General features: G+C 36.8%; 1 protein-coding gene across 2 annotated transcripts in view; it reads right to left on the bottom strand.

Moving 5' to 3' along the window:
• The window catches only part of SNX7 (sorting nexin 7), a 98,255-nt gene that overhangs the window by 40,611 nt on the left and 35,640 nt on the right, over window positions 1-22,004 (bottom strand). For both annotated transcript variants that reach the window (XM_044238742.1, XM_044238741.1), the window contains exons 6-7: window positions 20,110-20,309; window positions 17,247-17,333 (exon numbers count right to left, since the gene is read on the bottom strand). In XM_044238742.1, the coding sequence (XP_044094677.1) occupies window positions 17,247-17,333; window positions 20,110-20,309 (287 nt within the window). The remainder of the gene's footprint in view (window positions 1-17,246; window positions 17,334-20,109; window positions 20,310-22,004) is intronic.

The raw sequence follows: 22,004 nt of genomic DNA, 5'->3' as shown, positions 1-22,004 counted from the left end.
TAATTTCCTATGTTTGTTTCTGAAAAGCATAATCTAAGCTTAGTAAAGCAATATGCTTTATTATCATTAGGTTGTACTGAGGTTAAAAGTTACTTCAACGCAAAATCTAAACATGTCTTTTACAAGCCTTTATAGGCTCTACAATTTTCTGTCAAAAGAGACTTTTATTTCATTCATTGCTTAACCAAACAATACCTCACATATTATCTCATTTAATTCTCACTGATAAGGCAAACGTTATTTTTCCCATTTTACCAACAAGAAAAAAGTAAGGCTTTTGAGGTCTCAGTGACTTTTTTTGTAACTTCTTTCTGAAACCTGGGTTCTCTAACTTGTGATCCAACCCTCAAAACACTACTCAACTCCAAAATGGGCCAGTGAACTTCAGTGCGCAAGAAAACAGCTCTCAGAGCTACACAAAGGAACTTCCATCTGCATGTAAATCTTTTTTTTTTTAACTGACATATAACATTATATTAGTTTCAGGTATACAACATAACAACTCAGTATCTGTACATATGTCAAAGTGATAACCACAATAAGTCTGGTTAACATCCATCACCACTCAGAGTTACACATTTTTTTTTCTTGTGATGAGAACTTTTAAGATCTACTCTCTCAGCACCTTTCAAATATATAATATAGTGTCGTTAACTATAGTTACCATACTGAACATTACATCACCATGACTTTTTTATTTTATACTGGAAATATGTATCTCTTGACAACCTTATATTTAACTCTTATTCAATGTTTTTGTTTGCAGAGTTTATAATACAAAAAAATACATGAGTCTAGTAGTATGACTTGATAATTTGTGAATTTAAAATGTACATATAATAGGTGATGTGCTCAGAAATATTTAAGTGATGAAGCATGTGATCAAAAAGTCTAGTGACTACATGTTATCTTGCTAAGTATTGTTACATTACACATTTAGTCAAGTGAATTCTCTTGATGTTTCCTTCAGACATTCATCTCTTTTCCATCTGAATTTCTACCAAACCTAAAACCTACATTAGATATGACCTTCCCTCTTTGACCAAATCAACCAAATTACTATACATAAAAAACAGCTCTTGTAACATATTCTGAAACAGAGTTAGCCAATAGAACTTTCTGTGATGACAGAAATGTTCTATTCTGGAGTGCCCAGAAGAGTAGCAATGGCTGTACATGATTCCTGAAATACAGTTAGTTCAATCGAAGAACTGAGTTTTAAATTGTATTTAATTTTAACTAATCCAAATATAATTGTGAATAGTCCCATGTGACTAGTGGGTACTATCTTGTTCAGCCCAGCTTTGGAAAGCTCTGACTAATATAACTGGAATAACAGATATGCTCAAGTCTATAAGTTAGTTGTTCTCTCCTACACAGGTATCCTTTAGTAATGCTCCTGTTTTCCTAAAAAGCCTCTCATATTATTGAATATTTCTGAATTAGTTCATTTTTAATAAAAAAAATGAAAAAAACTGGAAGAAATATTAGCCTGAAACAAACTCAGTTAATGGTACTTTTGGAAATGTATCCATCCACTAATAGACCACTAATGGGATTAGGGTTTTTTTTAATATGACAACACATTAATTATCTCTAGGAAATGACTCATAATTCAAGTGTTTGATCATTGATCATTACAAATAGTATTTTTAAGGTCTACTTTTAAAAACACTGAAAATAGACAAAAAAGAGCAACAAGTGGAGATAGACTAATCCCATCACACATAAAATACGTTCTAAAACCTTCAATATTGAAACAGTACGGTTGTAGCGCTTAACCAACAGGTGGAAAAAAGGAATTTATTTTACATAAATTAAAGGTAAATTTAATACAATTAAACATATAAAAATTCTTAATCCCACTCATCATAAGAGAAACACAAATTAAAACTACCACTCTTCACTTACCAGATGGGAGCATTCTAGTTTAACACTGATAAGCCTAGGGTGGAGGGTACAGGAGTAAACAGGCAATCAAAAACATCCTGGTGAGAATGTAAACAATTCTCCCCAGGGAAAGCAATTTGGTGGTAATAATAATAACAACAACAACAATAACAGCAATAGTTAATTCTTTTGAACCTTCCTCTGGACCAGACACTATTCTAAGCACCTTGTATATATTAACACATTTGGCCCTGTAAACTAGGTACTGTTATTTCTATTCTACAAACTAATAAACTCAATCAAGGACAAGAAGTTAGCTCCTTTGTCCTTTGTCCAAGATTCCACATTTAGTAAGGAAATTTCAAAATTGAATAGCCTCTGATTCAGCAATTTAACCTCTAGGTATTTATTCTATAGCTCTACCGGTGCATTTATAAAACATTTGTATGAGGTTATTCATGGAAAGGTGGTTTATAGCAGCAAAAGATTAGAAGTAAACAGGCGTGAGCAGGAGTTAAGTTAATTTTGATACGTTCATACAATGGAATACCATGTAGCTATAAAAGTCCAGTGACTATAATGCTGTCTAAGACAGTGTATTATATTAATAAAGCAAAGTGCCAAAACTTTATAGCATATTACCACATTAAGAAAAAGGAAATTAGGATGTATATTTGTATTTGTTGTACATCCATGAAGAAACACGGGAGGCCAGAAAAGTAACTAACGACAGCATGCACTTGTAATGTGGGTGGTGGGAACTGACAGACCAAGGATACAGGGATGGAAAGAAGACTTACTAAATGTGAGTTTTAAAATTTATATATTTTGAACCATGTGAAGCTATTACCTATTCAAATCATTTTAGTTTAGTTTAGTTTTTTTTTTTTTTTTTAAACAACATGCTAAGTTCTTACATTAGAGATCAAAAGTATACATGTTTGGGGAGAAATGAAATGTTGAAGTTTGTTAAGTCATCTAAATGAGTACTGATGGTGGAAATAATATCTGTAGGGACATATCATGTAAGGATTCAAAAGTAAGGCACAGAAATAAAGAATCTGGACTCCTTTTCCTGATTATTGAACTGTATGAATATATAACCTTCTCCAATGAAAAGAGACTCATGACTCAAAAGAAATGTTGAAGATGCAAGTGAGTGGAAAAGGGTGATACTTCTACATTAATATATTATTTAATTCATTTAATTATTACTAATTCTAATATTACTTAATATTAGAAAACCCCACCTTCATATATACATGCGATCTTAAATGTGTATAACTAAGTTAATCTAAATGTTATAACTAAAAATTTGACATTGGGGGCGCCTGGGTGGCTCAGTGAGTTAAGCCTCTGCTTTCGGCTCAGGTCATGATCCCAGGGTCCTGGGATCGAGCCCCACATCGGGCTCTCTGCTCAGCAGGGAGCCTGCTTCCTCCTCTCTCTCTGCCTCTCTGCCTACTTGTGATCTCTGTCTGTCAAGTAAATAAATAAAATCTTTTAAAAATAAATAAATAAATAAATAAAAATAAAAAAATAAAAATAATAAAAATTTGACATTGGACAAAAACCTTGTCTGTGAGTGATCATCATTGGGAAACGTGAGTCCTGGGGGGCTCACATTTGCATCTCTCCACGTGATCATGATGACCGTATCTGGTATGTGTCCACGCCCTTTCCACAGCCTCATTTATGGACTCTCCATAAGGTGTCCAGCATTTTCCTGGTGTAAGCTCTGCGCCAGCTCTTTTAATACATGAAAGATTTGTTTTGAACACATTTCTCTTTCTTCTTTCTTACTCATTTTAAATTAAAAGCTTCTAGATCAGAGAATCTCCTGGCAGGGCAGAACATCTGCATGTTTGTATATTTTGAAAAATGCCCTATTGATCCTGAACTCATACCCCTTCTCAGGCCACATGGCTACTGAGAACCACTGACACACATCAGGGAAGAAATTGTGCCTCTTTAATTCATTTCACACCTTCTTTTTAGTGAGAGATAAGCAAAGCAGGTCAATTTACTCCAAAATTAATGCTGTGAAAACTGCCAGTTCACTGTGACAGAAGATTTCAAAATCACCACTAATGTTCTGCAGCAGAAATGGCAAATAGAATTTATCACACATGCAAACTCTGATTGAGATTAGTTACTTGAAGCAATGTTGATAAGCATCTTTTCACGTGTTGCCCTAGAATACAGTTTTATATCTAACCTAATCTAATTGGAATACAGTTTATAGCACACTTTCTGGAGTCCTGCTTCGATAACTCCCAATACGTACAACACTGTGTCAGGAACTTTATGCCTTGGTTTTCACATTTGTAAAATGAGGATGTAAGAGTACCTCCCTCACTGTACGGTGTGAGACATGAGATAATACATAGACAGCACTTAGAAGCACAGAAAGTACTCAAGAAATACTAAGTATTACCATCATCATCATCATCAGTTAGTTTTAGCATAACATACTGACCTGGTAAAATAAAATTCTACATCTTAATTCCTTAAAAGAAGACAAAAAGAATTTCAAGTTTCTGAGATCATCAACAACTCTATATGTTCCAAAGTGTTTTCAAGTTGGCAATTTCCAATGTATCATGATTTCTATATATGATTTTTAGGAGGGGATAAAAGGAGAAAGCACTGAATTCCTAAAATTCCTTACTGTTTTGATTTTAGTAGAAAATAACTGTTATTTGTCTTCAGATTCTCTTGGCTTCTGGCCCACCCATCAGGAAAAAAAAATGGTATTTACAAGAGACCTGGGTGTGTAGAGCCAGTTTATAGGTCTGGTCTGCTGGTGAACCAGCTGCATTAACTGTGCACAAATCGCTTAACCTTTCATATAAAAATCTCCATAACAACTGCGTTAGTTTATGCCATCATCATCATCCTATTGTACTGGACTCAGCAGGTCTTTTTGTTTCCCAGACAGGAAACAGAGTGGGTATCTGAAAGCAACTGCAAGTTCTTCCATTTCCCTTTCTCTTCCTGAACAATTCAGTCCCGAAACTTACTTGGTGGGGCAGAGCAAAGCGACTGTCCATGCTGGTGGAGGAAGAGAGGCAAGGGTGGCCCAAAGCAAGATACCAAAGCATTTGCAAGATGATGAAGTAATCCCTGCAAAAAGTGGTCTGGAATGGAAAATTAAAACCCAGCCTTATTGTGGGGGGCTGGCATGGGGAAACAGAATTCTAGAGTGTAAAGATGCTCTTGGATGGGTGTGGCCAAGCTTAGGATACAAAATCCCATGTGGAGTGAGGTAGGTAAGAAGGTAGGTAGGTAGGAAAGAAGAAGGTAGGTAGGAAAGAAGATTACGAGATCCACGTAAGACTGGTTACAAACAAAGGATTGATCAAACAGGATTTATGAAGGATAATGGGCACTGGTTCTCATTGTCAGAAAGAGAACTACAAATAAGCAAAGAAAAAAACGGAGCAAGCCCTTGTGACACTGAATCTGAACTAGAGACATTGGTATGAATTCTATTTTTAATATATATAATTGGACAAATTAATACAGATATAAATACGTGTGTGTGTGGTTACACACAGATACATTCCCTATCTCTATCCACTCAGGCCTCGGATTTAGTGACACCTCACTAGCAACAAACATACCTAATGCCATGATACTGTATTCTTTTTTTTTTTTTTTTTAAGATTTTATTTATTTATTTGAGAAAGTGAAAGTGAGAGAGATCACAGAGGGAGAGGGAGAAGCAGACTCCCTGCTGAACAGAGAGCCTGAAGCAGGGCTTAATCCCAGGACCCCAAAATCATGAACTGAGCCCAAGGCAGATGCTTAACTGACTGAGCCACCCAAGTGCCCATATGCCAAGATACTGTATTCTAAATATAGTTTTTTCTACTAAAAGTAACCAGGGCTTATTAGAAAAAGGACTGAGGGCAAGAAAAGTACAATAGCCTGGACCATTTTGTTGTATGAGAAACAATGATGGGAGCATGTCAAAAAGGAAAAAAAAAAAGCTTGAAAACTGCCTTATTAGGTAAATTGGGGGCAATTTGCATATCAAAATACATAGGGATAGTAATAGAGCTACTGACTAACAGAAAACCACAACCACATACACAACACACACATATACACATGAATCAATTGGAAGTTTAGAGTATGATTAGTAATGGTGTAATTATATAGTCTCAAAGTAGTTCTGCACAAAGTGTTTTTTACCTACAAAGGGAAATGAGTGATTTTTATAGCAGAGAAGCTGGGCAGACAACACCTTCGTCAGCTGATCCAAGAGGACAATGTCATTAACTGGCCAAATAAAAATCCTGTGCTACCTGACAGAGATCAATGAGAAGATCACAGCATCACTTGAGCAATATTCCTGTCAAAGATTGATAATTTAAATCTAATCATAAGGAACAAATCAAACAAGCTGGTATTGGAGGTATTCTGAACAATCACTAGCCTCTACAGTGAAAGGGTCATGAGAGTCAAAGATGAAAGACCTGTTGCAGACTGAAGAAGACATGTAACTCAATGCTGTCAATAACATTGCAGAACCCTGGCAAAATCCGAATTGGGTCTGAGCATTAGATAAAGTCATGTTCCAATGATAATTTATTCATACTGCTATTTGTATTATGGCTATGTAGGAGAGTATCCTTGTGTGTAAGAAACATGCACCATCAAGGAGTCCTAAGTATAGGGATTGTAATTGACTTCCCAGTGGTTCAAGGGAGTAAAAAAAAGATCTTTGGACTGTACTTACAATTTTCTATAAGTCAATTAAGATTTAAAAAATACCAAACTTCAAAGCACCCAACATACCACACTGTAAGTCTTCCCTTCTTGGAACTTGTTAGTAGCTCCCCACAGCGATTAGAATAAAACCCAAGACCTACGTGTTCTTATCCTGCTTGCTCGGTCCTCGTCCCCAACCTCTGCCCCTTCGTCTTCTGTACTCCAGCTACACTCGCTGTAGCTGAGCTCCCAGAACATGCAGAGCCCATATCCATTTCAGAGCTTTGCATGGATTCTTCTTAGAACACTTGGGTCCAGATCTTTGGAAGGAATGCCCCTTATCAGCCTTCACCTGTCCTCAATGTTACCTTTTCAGAAAGGCCTTCTCTTCCCTTCCTAGCATTCTCTATCACATCACCCAGTTTTAGTCTCTTCATTATTTATTAAATTATTTAATTTAATTTAAGTTTACTATTATTGAATTTATTTAATCTGTTTATCAAATTATCAGTCATTTGTTGCTTTTTCCTTTATTTTCAGTATCCCCTAAGTAGACTATAATCACCTTTTAGGAGAGGGGCTTTTTCGGTCCCCATCCCTGCAACTTCCCCATAGCCAAGTGCTTGGACAAGGAGGAAGAAGATAATAACTTTTGGCTGACTGACAAGCTAGGCCTCGATTTTCTCATCTACAAAATGGGAATAAACTACTACTGACCTCACAGTATTATACATTCAATAATTCATGCAAATGATCAGCACAGTGCCTGGCACACAACAGGTACTAAACAGATGCAAAATATGCATATACAATGGAAAGCACTAGTTTGGGTCTAGAACCTCTTTGAAAGTTGAATGGTGGGGCGCCTGGGTGGCTCAGTGGGTTGAGCCGCTGCCTTCGGCTCAGGTCATGATCTCGGGGTCCTGGGATCGAGTCCGGCATCGGGCTCTCTGCTCAGCGGGGAGCCTGCTTCCTCCTCTCTCTCTTCCTGCCTCTCTGCCTACTTGTGACCTCTCTGTCAAATAAATAAATAAAATCTTTAAAAAAAAAAAAAAAAAAGAAAGTTGAATGGTGCTTTGACAGGTTATCTCCCCCTAAACTTACTGCCCTATTGACTATGATTTAATAGAGGAAAAAATGTTTCCTTTCCAAAACCTAGAAATTTAACAAATCAAAATGCACTTAATTTAGTGATCCAGCACTGTTCTAGAAGAAAAACTACTGAATTTCTTTGTGGCAATACAGTGTTTTTTTTTTTAGAAGTCCTATTTAAATGATTCATACTTTAAATAACATGTTTCATGGTACCATTATATCTTCCCTAGCATATTATTCTTTTATACTTTCTTCCTCTAACTTAACCAAAATTTTTACTGACACAAGCTCTAGATTTATAAACATTAATTCATCTTCAAAAAAATTTTCTTCAAAGTAAGTATTATTTCTGCATGTTCATGGCTAAAGAATAATTAATGTCTGATTAAGGTCACAAGTTAAGTAAAAGTGAATCAAAGCTCTCTCCAGGCTTCAGACTCTCAGTGTGTTATTGCTCTAAGCATAATCAAATATTTATTGAGTGCCCAGGCAGGGCCGGGAGTGAAAGAGATATGTAAGATAGACCCTTAGGACATATTTCTTATTAACAAAAAGTCCAAATTAAAAAGAAATTGAATCTATTTTGAGTTTCTATATGGGACAGCTATTTCAAACTATTATATCTACGGTGCGCAGAACTCCACAGACCAAACCACAAATCCACAAGGGCACGGTAAGTAGAATTTCTTAAATCCCGAGAAGAAATGGCTAGAATGTTAAACCACTTCTTTCACTTATCCATTTGTTACTTTTTCTGTTGCAGTTAAAACAGTGGGGGGGGAAAATGTTCCTAGAGAAAGACAGGGAGCTAACAATCTTCCTTTAGAAAATCATCTACCACAATGTTACACTGCCTCTGTTTTTTTACAGTCTTCCATTGTCTCCTCCTTCCTTCTACCCTCACCCACCACAAATATACACAAGCCTTATTCATCAAGACTGTAGGTTTATGTGTTCTTTTTTTCAAAACAGTAAACATTAAAATGTAATACATTCCCTAAGAAAATTCCATAGGTAAAAATTTCTGGAAGTAATTCAAGTTTTTCACTTCACCTTCAAATATCTCCTGACTAAATTTCTTGTAAAAGTTAACATGAGCCAACAAGCGTTCAATAGACATGCTAGTGTTCGTCGGTTCCCAAAAAAAATTGACTAAAACATGCTTCTTGTCACAAATATATTATAAAAAATGTGTTGATTTGAAATACTTTAATTCTTTTTATTGCTGTTTCTCACTTGTTCCATATTAGATTTGAGATGGCCTCAAAAGTTATAATCTACAACTAGCTTAAACTCCATAAGTTGATAAAGGCACTAGTGCAAAGGGAAAATAAGAGTAGGGAAAAAACACGGTTAAAGCCAGGGGTAAGGGTGACACACAAAAGACACACTTATTTGCCACATAGAACTGGATCTGAATTGGGATTCTTAATAGCCTAGTAAGTGATGTAAAGGGTGTGATAGGATCAGGCATAAAACCTGATGTGTATATACAGAAAAAAAAAAAGCTAATGGATCAGGAGAAATTAGATCGTATTGCTGATGCTGAGACATAAATGAAACTTTTCTCAAGAGTCCTCATAAATGAAAAATAAAATGTAGTCAGTGATGTTGATGCTTCTCATAAAGGGATTTATGGCTCTCTTTCTTAAAATGTCCTTCATTATAAGTCAATGGCACAATACCAAGTACAGTTTAGTTACAATAACCCTATGCAGTCCAAAACACAATTTTTTGATTGTACTAATTCAGATACATTTTAAAGTATCTAGTCAATTACCTAGAGTGATTAGATGAGGTCACTGGGAACGGTCACTTTTCAGCCAAGCTAACTGCTGCCTCTTTTTAAAAAATACATATTTTTTGACACTGTGAAGGTTCAAGAAGTGAAACTATAGCCATACTTGAACTCTGCTCCAGAATAATGAAACATCCAATACATACTTCAAAGAAAGTTCTTCTAATATTGCTCATAAACATATTTACAGTCTAACACCATTTAGGCACTGGACTAAGAGTTTTTGGATGTTGATTTAACAACACTCTGGGGAAGATACTCCCCACAACTGTTACAGTTGAGGAAATTAAAGGAGGAGGATATAAGTAACTTGCCTAAAATTACAAAGGATCACAGTACTGTGCTTGAAATTACACGCAGCTGTGCAATTGGGTTTGAGACCCTGCGTGAAATACTTTGCAGGGACGGCTCTACTTAGAAGTGCCAGGAACATAAAAATAAATGTTAGAGGGGGAAAGTAATATGGTATAATTTCAGATGGAGATCCCCGACTCAACAGACTCTTACTCATAAGGTAGACATGACATTTACCATTGACTTAAATAGCCACTAGCCTCCTTTATAGGATTATATAAATAGGAGCACAGGTTCCCCCCTCCCCCACTCAAATCAATGATGCCCTAAATGAGAGGCCTGCTAGTGAAGGTATAGAGGGAGAGGAATTCTGAGGGGACTCTGTTCTGGGAGGGGAAGCTGCTGAAGGTCATTTTGATTGTAGCCTCCCCCATTCTGCCGTCCCTAACTCCCCCCCCAGCTGTGGTATACTACTCCAATACGTGCTACACTGTGTATTTGTGGCACATTTTCTATTAGTTGTTCACCCAGAATCCATTATCCCCTCCCCTTCTTACTACCGGAAAGAGCACTGGTTTTCTTCGGGCATGTGTATCACGGAGCATACTGTTGGCTTATCTGAGTCAATTCTGAAGGCCACATTCCCACTCTAAGTAACTGTCTCAATCACGGACTTTTCACAACTCTGGCTTATGAAAAACAAGGAAAAGTCTGCTGGATGCCTTCTAGAATAAATGGATAAAAGGAAATATGCAAGAAAAAAGTCCCTTTTCCTTCCACTGGCCAGTGTCACATCCTTCACCACTGGATGAATGTGGTACATGTACATGCGTGTACCTGTGTGTATGTGAGAGAGACACACAAAGGTGCAAACGGACAAAAAAGCAGAGAGAGGAAAACCAATACTAAGAAATGAGGCATACAGGAATATAGGAATGAGGCATACAGGTATAAATTTGTAAAAAGGTCAGGGGAGAGAGGGAAGGCAATAAATATCCAAGAAAAGGTAGAAGGGACCTCTGCCCCCTCCTCATCACACACATACACAAAAAGAAGTTATGTCAATACTATCATTTCCTAGAAGCTTAGAAGAAAGCCAGTCTTGCTTTGTGCAGCATTTAGTACACTTTTAAGAACACTTGAAGATTAATAGCCACTCTTTGAGGACAAGAGTAAAATACTGGTTCAAAAATAGCAAGTCATACAGAGCAAAGACCAGCTTGAATAAATTTGGTATCTGTTTGCATCTACTGAATGTGGCTATATGCAAATCCAGATCATAATGATCTTATGAAAATGCATTTTTTTTTTTTGCTCACATAAATACACAGCTCAACAGCTATGGCATTATATCTAGATCCAACTCTCAGACTCTATGCACATATTGCTAAATGTCAAATGTATTCATATTCATTTATATTTGAATGCTGCTTTGAGTGGAAAACTATAAATCATCCATTCAAAAATAAAAACAAAAATAAAATGGATATGCAGCATTATTTAGCACAACAGATGAACCTGACTTATCTTGCAGTTAAGCAGCGAAGTGAATAAGCATTCTCCAACAGAAGCTCTGACTCTGAAAACTTAATAACGAAACTGCAAAAACCACAATTCCCTCAAATATCTGAATTTTCCTCATAATCTCAGTTACTATTATACTTTTATCTCCATAGTCAGAAATTCTCTTACTTGGAGCAGTATCTATTTCACTGAGTATCTTCTTTATTGGGGCACATAATACAACCCTCGATTTTTCTCGAAGTACTTTATTATCTCATTTAACTATTCTGTATCAAGCTGTTTTTATAAATGCCTCGTAATGGAGAAGTGGCTAAAAAGTTGAATGACCCTTAATAAATCTGTTGAGTTCATAGTGTTGGTCCAATCATTTACCAGCAGCCAAAGCGTATAAATTTCCTTTCTTTCTCCTCACCGGCTAATCCTTCTTTTTTTTTTTTTTTTTTAAGATTTTATTTATTTATTCAATAGACAAAGATCACGAGTAGGCAGAGAGGCAGGCAGAGAGAGGAGGAAGCAGGCTCCCTGCGGAGCAGTGAGCCTGATGCAGGGCTCGATCCCAGGACCTGATCATGACCTGAGCCGAAGGCAGAGGCTTTAACCCACTGAGCCACTCAGGAGCACCCTTCTCTGCTTTTTAATATGGGGATATGCCATGGCTCAGTCCCATTCAGTCCTGGGACCTCTCTTTTTCTCATCTATTAGTGACCTCAGCAAATCTCATAGCTTTATATACTATCTGATAATTCAATTCAGGCCAATTCCACTTGCTCAGGCCCAAAACCTCGGGGTCATCCTTGCCCACTCACAATCCATAGATGTCCAAATACCAAACAGCTCTACCTTCGCAAAAATCTGGAATCTGACCACTTCACACCACTTTCACCATGGCCCAAGCTTTGATGTCTCAGTGGGACTGTAAGAGCTAGTCTTCAGAACTGGTGTTTTCCTATCCCATGCACCCAGCACATACGCACCACGTCTTGTCTTCCCCAGGCACAGTAATTGTTTCATAACTTACGTCTCATGGGTGTTACTCCTCTTTCAACTGTTCTCTTTTACGCAGACCAGAGTGCATGATCTGACCCTCTGACCTTATTTCCTATAACTCTTCCACTTGCTCATTCCATGCCAGCAACCCTAGTCTCCAGGCTTTTTCTGAACCGCACAGGCATATTTACCCTTTTGTACTTACTGACTCTACTTGAAATGCTCTTCTCCCAGATATTCATGTAGCTCAAGACCTCACCCCTTTCAGGTTTTACTTGATCACCTTCTTGGGAAGACCTTCCCTGACCCCCGATTTTAAACTTCACTGCTCTTCTCCACACTCCCTCTTCCCCACACTTATCATTATAGGACAATCAACTTGAATTTTAATTCATTAATGTTTATTCTTGTCTCCATCCACTAGAATGAGGGTCTGCTTTTCTTGACTGCCATCTCCCCACTGCTTGCAAGTGTTTCTCTTATGGTAGGTCCTCAACAACATTTGTCAGCAGGTTTCACCGAATATCTCGACCTTAAAGGTCATCTTATCAGGACATAAAGTTGCACATCTCTCATTTTCTCCTCCATTTTATATGCTATAGTTCAGTCTCTAAAGCCATTCATTATCTGCCCTCCCTGCAAACCAGAGATGCAAAGAGTCACTAACAACTTGAAAACTGGCTTCCCTTCATTCTTTAACTGCTATAGATTCTATCTTCCACTTTACAACTCTCTCAGATTTATCTTCCTCTTTCCCCTACTACTTCTTCAGTTCAGGCTCCCACTCGATCCATGCTGCCCAAAGGATCAAGTCCATGTCCTCATCCTGCCAGACAACAAGGCTCCCTTCCTATCTGACTGTGGCTTATCCTTACAGACGCATCTCTTCAGCTCCCCTATACCTGCTCTCTATACAGCAACCTAGTTTTCTAAGTTTAGCATGCTTTTTGAGCTTTTACTTCTTTTCATAATCCTGGCTGTGCATGTAACACGCTCCCTCTCCCTGCTCTTCAAGGAACGATTCTGAAGTCATTTTACATGAGCCACCTCAAATCTTACTTCTATAAAGTCATCAAAAAACCAGCTGCTAACAACTACTGAGTGCTTACTAGGAGTCAAATAACTTACTTCCATTGTATCATTTAACCCTTAAACAAATCTATTAGAAAGATTTTAATAATTTTCCCCCAAATTATACATGATAAAACAAGGCTAAAAGAAGTGAGGAAACATGCCCTAGGTCACAGACTTAATGAGATGAGCTGGGATTGGATCCTATGTCTCCCTAATTTCAAAGCCTAACTGTCAAAACTCTAAATAGACACTCAGCTGAACTGACCTTCAAATGGTATTCTGAAAGTCTTTGCTGAGGTTAGGTCATTTTAAAACGACTGACTTTATTGTTATGAGATAAGAACTACAAACCACAAGCTCTAAGAAGCTGCCATTTTACAACCACCCAGAAAATAAATCAAAGAATTCACTCTAAAGCACTGTTTTAGTTTGCAGGAAAACACATAATTTTTGTAGGCATATTTGTGTGATGAAAGAAAGTAAAAATAATACTATTGTCCATTTACAGAGTTTACAAAATTACAGGCAAGGTAGAAGTCCAGAACCTTGTTTTCGTTTGCCACAAAGCCCACATAACGATCACCTCATACGCCCAAAAGAACCTCTGAAATGTTACAACTCTGCTAATTTCTACCCAATAATTATAACTCTCCAAGTTTTTGCCCTTCTTGGAAAGGCTTCATTTCACAGACCTTTTCATTATGAGTTGCTTTGCTGGGTTTGCATATAGCATCCCACCCAAAGGTGACTTTGATGGGGCCTCTAAAGGCAGCCCCAGCAGGTCTCCATAGAAATGGCCCCAGGGTTGTCTCCAAAGTGGACCTGCTTGAGTTGCCATGGTAAACAACCAGGCTAGATTGCTATATTCAGTTCTCTGCCAGGGTCGCCATGGTGACTGCAAAGGATGGCTCCTTAGAAGGACCTCACAAGGGCGCGTTTCCATGGTGACCCTATCCTGCATATTTCTAAGCAACTTCCCTCCGGTTGTTCTGTGACCAATCGTGGCGGGTTCATTTTGAGAGTCACCCTGGAAGGTTTCTCCCAAACCGTCATAACACATAGCGATTTGGAAGTGAGGTCTGTAAACAAATAAGCTGCGTGAAAATGTAAACGGTACCATTCATAAATCATTAAATTAGTCCCCATACATTTTAGGAAGGATCTGTTTTGATGGGTAACCAAAAAAAACCCACCACCACATTTGCAATGTCTGTTAAATGTGTCTGTTTCAAATCTTAATTTAAAATATCTTACAGAGTATAATGCAGATAATTAAAGTTTCAAATTTCTCCAATCTTACAACATAGCAGATAACTAGGTAAAAAATACTTTATAGTAGATATGACACACACACATAAAATGAAATCATAAATACAGATGGATCATTAGGTTATAATGAGATATCAAGGAAATTTTTATAGAGCAAAAGACAAAATATTTGCAAGTCAAATGAAAAAAAAATGTGTTTTTTTAGTTGAGTTGGGAAAGCCTAGCCATATTTGGGCCCAAACTATTTTTTCCTATATCTTTGTGGTTGGAACAATCTCAATTACTCTTCCTTTCACTTTAAAATATGAATATAAACCATTCTGAACAGATGCTTGGTTTTTAAGCCATTTAACTATTCTCCTGAAACTTTAAAATACTGTACTTTATCTAGTATTTAGTCAAGGGCAAATTTTATCTAATTGCTAATTTCTGTATCTTTAAAAATTACTTAACAAATAAAAAGAATCCACAGTTCAAAAGATACAATTATAATTTCTGTACATGTGCTCCCTCTTTTGTTTTTTCCAAGTGACTCTTTAAATCTACACACACGCACGCACACACACACACACTCCTTGCTGTGAAGAAAAGGTTAACCTTGGGTTTCCTCTTTTTTCTCATCTTGAGGTAATGGCAAAATGATTCCCCATTGAGCATTAGTTCCACTGGCTTTACATTTCCCATTACTTTCTCTCTCAGATGCCATTCTCCTATTCTGTCCACTGCAGTCCACCACTGCCCATTCGCTCTCCATCCAGGAGAAAGAACTCAAGTTTGAAAAACAAAAACAGTTTAAGGGAGATGAGAGTAATTCCTAGTCACTTCTTGGTGAAGTCTCAATGTTCTACACAAAGTCTGAATTTATCGAGACTTCTTGCTTTAAATCTTCAGTATGTTTTTGTGAATCAGAGCTATCACTGCAATTTTCATTCATTCATTTACTCACTAAATAGTTATTGAGTGGCTACCACATTTCCAGCACTGTTTTAGGGGCTGAGAACACTTCAGGAACCAAATAAAAGAATTCCTGCCTTTCAGGTGCTTAGATGACAGGTGGGGAGGGAGAGAAGTATTACAAAGAAAACCAGTAAGTATGAAATCCTATCTCTTGTTAGATGATTAAAGTTAGGGAGGACATTAAAGCTGAGAAGAGAGAGGCTGACCCCAAACCAGGATGGGATGGGGGCTACGATACTAGTATTAATGGGGGGTTTCAAGAGCTCCCGACACATCTGCCATAAGCATACTCAATATTGTACTCAATACTAAACAAAATCCTTACGTTAAAAAAGGATCATGGAGAATTCAGTAGAAGCTAACCAAAGCAATTCACAATTTTTCCCACTTTTATACTTGCTCTCTGGGAGGCAGCACAGTCTGAGGAAGACAAGTGATACCAACACCTCTGAGTCTACTTCTGCTCTGAGAATTATATGAACTTGGGAGAGTCACTCCACCTTCAAAGCCTCTTCTTCAATTTTATTTTATTTTATTTTATTTTTTTCCAAGATTCTATTCATTTGTCAGAGAGAGAGAGGGAGAGTGAGCGAGCACAGGCAGACAGAGTGGCAGGCAGAGGCAGAGGGAGAAGCAGGTTCCCTGCTGAGCAAGGAGCCCGATGTGGGACTTGATCCCAGGATGCTGGGATCATGACCTGAGCCGAAGGCAGCTGCTTAACCAACTAAGCCACCCAGGCGTCCCTCTTCTTCAATTTTAAAATGAGAATAATAATTCCAGGCTCAAAATGATACTCTGAAGATATGCAAAGACAATAAAATATAAATAGTAAAATACTGGGGGTGATACTATAATGTCAAATCAGCATGAGAACACTTCAGAAAAAAGGAGGCGAGGAAAGAGACAGATGAAGAAAGGCAGACAAAATGTTGGAAATTAATGAAGTCCAGTGATGGGTGTACGAGTTTGTTATATCACTTGTTTTTTTAAGATTTTACTTATTTATTGGACAGATGGAGATCACAGGCAGAGAGAGAGGAGGAAGCAGGCTCCCTGCTGAGCAGAGAGCCCGATGCGGGGCTCGATCCCAGGACACTGGGATTATGACCTGAGCCAAAGGCAGAGGCTTTAACCCACTGAGCCACCCAGGCACCCCTGTTATATCACTTTTTATGTTTGAAATTTTCCATAAAAATCTTCTGCAAGGAAAGGATGAAACTTGAAACTAAAGACACTTCCTCTCTAAAGTTTTTTACAAGAACTAGGGAAAAGTATATAGGAACACTGACTTATTTTGTACTAACACCTTATAAAACGTGCAAAAAATGGATTTGTCAACCAACCTTCTGGAACAATGCTAGGTACTTTCCATACCTTCCTGTAACACTCTAATTAAAAAAAAAAATTAACTTCATACTTTACTCATCATAAGAGACAATATAAGATAGAAAAGCAGAAAAGCATCACTGTTTAGCTTGCCAACTCAATGGGTACTCAACGTAGAATAGATTTTTAGAAGAAAGTTTAGTATCATTTGCTGAATCCTTAGAAACAAGCATGCAATGGAATTCCACACTGCTAATAAAAATTTCAGCCAATGAATTCTATATGACTAGAAAGAAGAAACTTCGAAACTTACCAGATCAGCATCTGCCTTTTTATACATCAAAGCTTCCACTTTGGAATCCAGTTCTGCTTGGATTTGGTCTCTCCTTTTCATAACACCCTTCATATTAAAACACAAGGATGGAACAGGTTGCACTTAGGTTTAATAATATTTGTATGATAAAAAATATATACTTTAGAATATAAATAGCATCTATTCCCCAAATCATCAGTCATTTGGGGATACAATGACTTAAAGAAAGCTTTTTTAATCTCTAAAAGCTAAACTGAAAGCAAGCATTTAAGAGGGTGTTTTTTTTCCCATAAATCTTTTATTCGTCTCTCCCAATACCCATCTTACTGGGTTAGGTATTTTAGGAACACTCTAGACATACCCAGTTCTTCAAAAAGCAAAAACAAACAAACAAACAAAAAAACCCAAATAATCAAACTAAAAAATCTGTAAGAGCACTGAGTGTATATGCTATGGTGTGAAGTGGCTGGGACCATCACCTAAAATGTCTATAATAATTGGCAGCCCACTTAACCAATTCCAAAGGCATGGTTAAATCAAATAGGTAATTATAGTGGGGAATCAGAAAACTGAAGCGTACACTCACATTTTGAGACTTTGCTTTAGCATAAAATATATCAATGAGCCAAGCTTTTGATGAGAAATCAGTCTCTTCTCTGACGGAGAAGAGTTCCACCTTGTTTTCTTGAATAACCATGACGTCATGTTTCTGTGTCCTTACACTTTAAAACACCTTTGTGAAGGAATCTGAGTGCAGAATTCACCTTTAATGCTTGCCAGTCTTTTACAATGTCTTTCCCTGAATGACTCACTTTTCTTTCAAGACATGCTACTTAGGCATTATGGACCCAAGGACACATTTTATTTGTGTTCATCTTTCACTGGTTTTCACAATATTAGTTTAAGTAATAAAATTGTGATAATAAACACAACTGGCCTAAACAGATTAAGGAAAAAATAAAAACAAGCTCCAGGTAAGGAAATAACTCAAACAGAAAGAGCAGAAACACAGGACATACAAGAAAAGAGTTTTAATGAGGCACAGGTCTTTCAGGGGTTTTCAGAAGAAGGGAAGAGCCTACCTACAATGCAGTTAAATGGAGGCCAGACAAGATGACTATTGTATTTGGGAACTGAGAGGCATTAAGGATAAAAAGCATCCTGAAAATTACTCAGTCTAATTTTGTGCCTGGTGGAATCACACTACTTAAAACACTCAAAAGAGATGAACGTTTCTCCTATTTTCAAAGAAATCAATAGAAAATTCAGCTAATTATCACATACCTTTTGTATTTATTTCAATGTTTCATTGCTATTACTATCAGGAACCCTTTCCTTTCTTTAACCCAAATGACATGTACTGCAATTTAGTCTTATTTAGGTAAGGTCTGTTTCCATAAATGTGAAGTACTGGGCTTCACATAGGTAGAAATAGTTTGCTTCAGAAGATAAATAGTAAATTTACACAAATTTAATCATTTTGTCAAGGCACGTACTTCATTATTTTAGCTCACACTGAAGAAAAACTTCCAGTATAAAACAGACCAGTACTGTAATGTAAGTGCTACTGATTATACCCTTGGAGTCTGCAAAATAATATAATCAAATGAGAACCCATAAAATAATTCTTTCTGGTTACTATTATAATTTTTCCACACCTACACTGATACATGACTTAAATTACATAATTTTCATCTTGACATAATAAAGAGAAAACCACATCTAATTAATGGAGAAGAATATACTATTTTTAATTATACAAATCAGATCTCTTTGAAGAGCCCCACAAGGGGGATATCCATAATGAAGCAAAACAATGAAATGTAGCCAAGGAGATTGATGGAGACAAGGAGGAAACTCCTTCACAGTGAAACATTAGAGGCTTTTGGGAAGCAAGAAGGGTTTGTTGATAGAAGACCCCTTTTTAAAAAGGCAAGTAACAGCAGCAACTTGAAATATCTACAGAATATTTAATACTCTGAAAGAAAAACTTAAACGTGATAAACACGAACGGGGCAGACCTTATGCTGAAAGGCTAAGAGACCTTTTCTTACTAAGACAGAGGTGAAACTAAAAACAACCACCACCACCACCACCAAACCAAGGATACATGAAAACATGGCTCCAATAAGAAATGGCAGAAGAAATGAATATATCTGAATGTAAGCAGACTCCCTTCCCCCATGGCCACACTGAAACACCAGAACCCTGAGGTCACCAGTTTGTGCAAGGTACTGGGAGCAGAGGATAATACAGGATGAAAAACATTAGCTCTGCAGATAGCATTGCTAAATCCCAGATATCTGGAGACCTTAACTGGAATTGAGGAGGTTAAATGCAAAACTCTGATATAAGAGGAAGAAAAGCCTTTGCAACTGGTGAAAGAAAATCATTTTAACTTGAACGATTTCTTTTAGAAGCATCCAGAAAACAGAACAAACACCAAGATCCACTCAAGTACTTTGTACATAATGATAAATAAATTGCTAAATCAAACGTACCTGTACGGGGGTAAGCAACTCTTTCATGAAAAGATATTTCTAAAACACTAAAAATTTCAAGGTAAAAATTTAAAAGCTTGGAAAAGCTAATCATATTCTCCATGTAAATCTTGACTGAGGATGTTTCAAATCTATGTGTAATCTTACACATCATTGTTGCTTTTGAGTATTCTGCCTTTTATTAACATACTCTACTCATCAAATCACTCACATAGTGAACAAATATTTATGGGGTATCTGTATATGCAAAGCATTCTGCTAAGACAGAAGGATAGTGGTGAAAAAACAGAAAGAGAAACTGCCTTTGTAAGGCTTATAATCAGGTCAGGGACCAAGGTAAAATTACAACGAGGCCTTCTTACCATTAACATTTCACTATAAAGCACATACTCATGTACGACAGGAAGCAGGGCCTCTGAGAGTCCAGACATCCGTTTCTCAGTGGCCTTACAGCATTTGTCAATGCAGCTGGCAACCCCTTTCAGAGTATCAGCCAGATCTTCTTCTGATGCTGACCACAGAAGATGAATCGGGCCATATTCTCTCATTTCATCAGAATATTCTAAAAACAAAAAGTAAGTTCTTCAATGGATAGAAGTTTTAAAAACCCCTGTATTAAAGACAGTAAGCAAGTCCTTTTTCTCATTGTGCCTATGTTCTTCTAAATGAAGAGAAAAAGATGGATATCATCTTTCACTGAGTGGAGAGGTCATTCCCATCTACTCAAGCCAGTTCTTGAATGACTACTGTCCAAGAGTAATCAGTAACAACATCCTTCTTCATTCCCCAAAGTATCCTGGCTTGGAATATAAATTACATGATCACCATTCCCTATCATGGACCTCTGTCCACCAAAACAACTACACCTCAGTGTCTCATAGGCAACATTACCTAAACCAATTGGTCTTTTCTACCCTTCTCCTGAATACATGTCCTACTTAAAGTTACTGTTTCCAGTGAGCTAAACAAAAAATCCAGGTATCATCCTGTACATATACCTGCACAGAGCTACTCAATCACCAATTCCAATATTTCTTAATATCTATCCATCCATCCATTCACCCATCCACCCAGCCATCCATCTACCCATCTATTCTTGCTTCCACTGTCATCAGCTCCTCAGCATCTGTAACTACACAACTACAAAGGGACTTCTAAATATTCTCCCTCTTTTAATTTTTGTCATCACATATAAACACTGAGGCTTCTTGACTGAATTGGAAAAGTTCTTTATGATCAGTCCCTGTGTGGCCTCCCCACGTCCAGCTATTATAATTCAGGTCAAAATAACTGCTCATTCTTGAATAGCTCATGATTTCTCCTCATTCAGTCATTACACATATCCCTTTGCCTTGCCCTTTGCCATTCCTACCTTCTGAAAAACTACTTCTAATCCTTTAAATCCTAGCACAAATAAATTCCTTCTGATTCTGTTCCAAAAGATTTGTAGATGCTTTGTCCTCAATGAGCCAATCATAATTTTATACTTCTATTAACGCCTATCATAATTTTATGCTTGTATAATCCCATTCTATTGTAATTGCTTGCATAAATCATATGGTCCTAGGCCATATGCTCCTTAAAACAGGGGCTGAGTCTCATTATTTTCTTTTATCTCAAAGCCTAAAACACAGTATATCCAATAAATATTTTCATATTAGTGAGAGAACGAATGAACAACAAAAGATTATTTGGTACTTGACAAGCCATTAACTCAAAAATTTGGAGTTCATTTTAAATTCTGAATATTTTTACATTTTTGCTTTTATACTATCATCTTTCAATGATAGATTTTTATGGTAGAGAATGTATAAGCAGTGAGCAATTTTTTGTCTAATATCTATTACATATGATGAAATTCTCTATATTTTATCATTTTATTACTCATTATAGTTGAAATATGTTATTACATTAAATTAAACTAAACTTAAAGTATCAAGTTTTAATAAAATATCAAAAGTTTTTATGATCAAAAAACTGAAAAAAAATTTTTTTTAATTTAAAAACAGTGGAAATGTTAGCTGTCACTGAATAAACGTATTAGTTTCATGACCACTAAGACTTTGCAAATTGCACCCTCCTGATCTAGGCCTACGCTTTGTTTTAAGTAACGGTCAAACTAAACTAATATTTCTAGCAAAGAAAAATGTTCTCCTTTATCTCTTTTTTTCAATTTTTGTATCCATCAGTGTGTATCATTAAATCTTGCAATATTTATGTTTATATAGAGAGCTTTCCTAAAATTCTACACTGTGCT

Source organism: Neovison vison, chromosome 2, assembly GCF_020171115.1.
Source record: "Neovison vison isolate M4711 chromosome 2, ASM_NN_V1, whole genome shotgun sequence".
In the NCBI taxonomy this organism is placed as follows: Eukaryota; Metazoa; Chordata; class Mammalia; order Carnivora; family Mustelidae; genus Neogale; species Neogale vison.
This window is presented reverse-complemented; position numbering and strand designations above follow the sequence as displayed.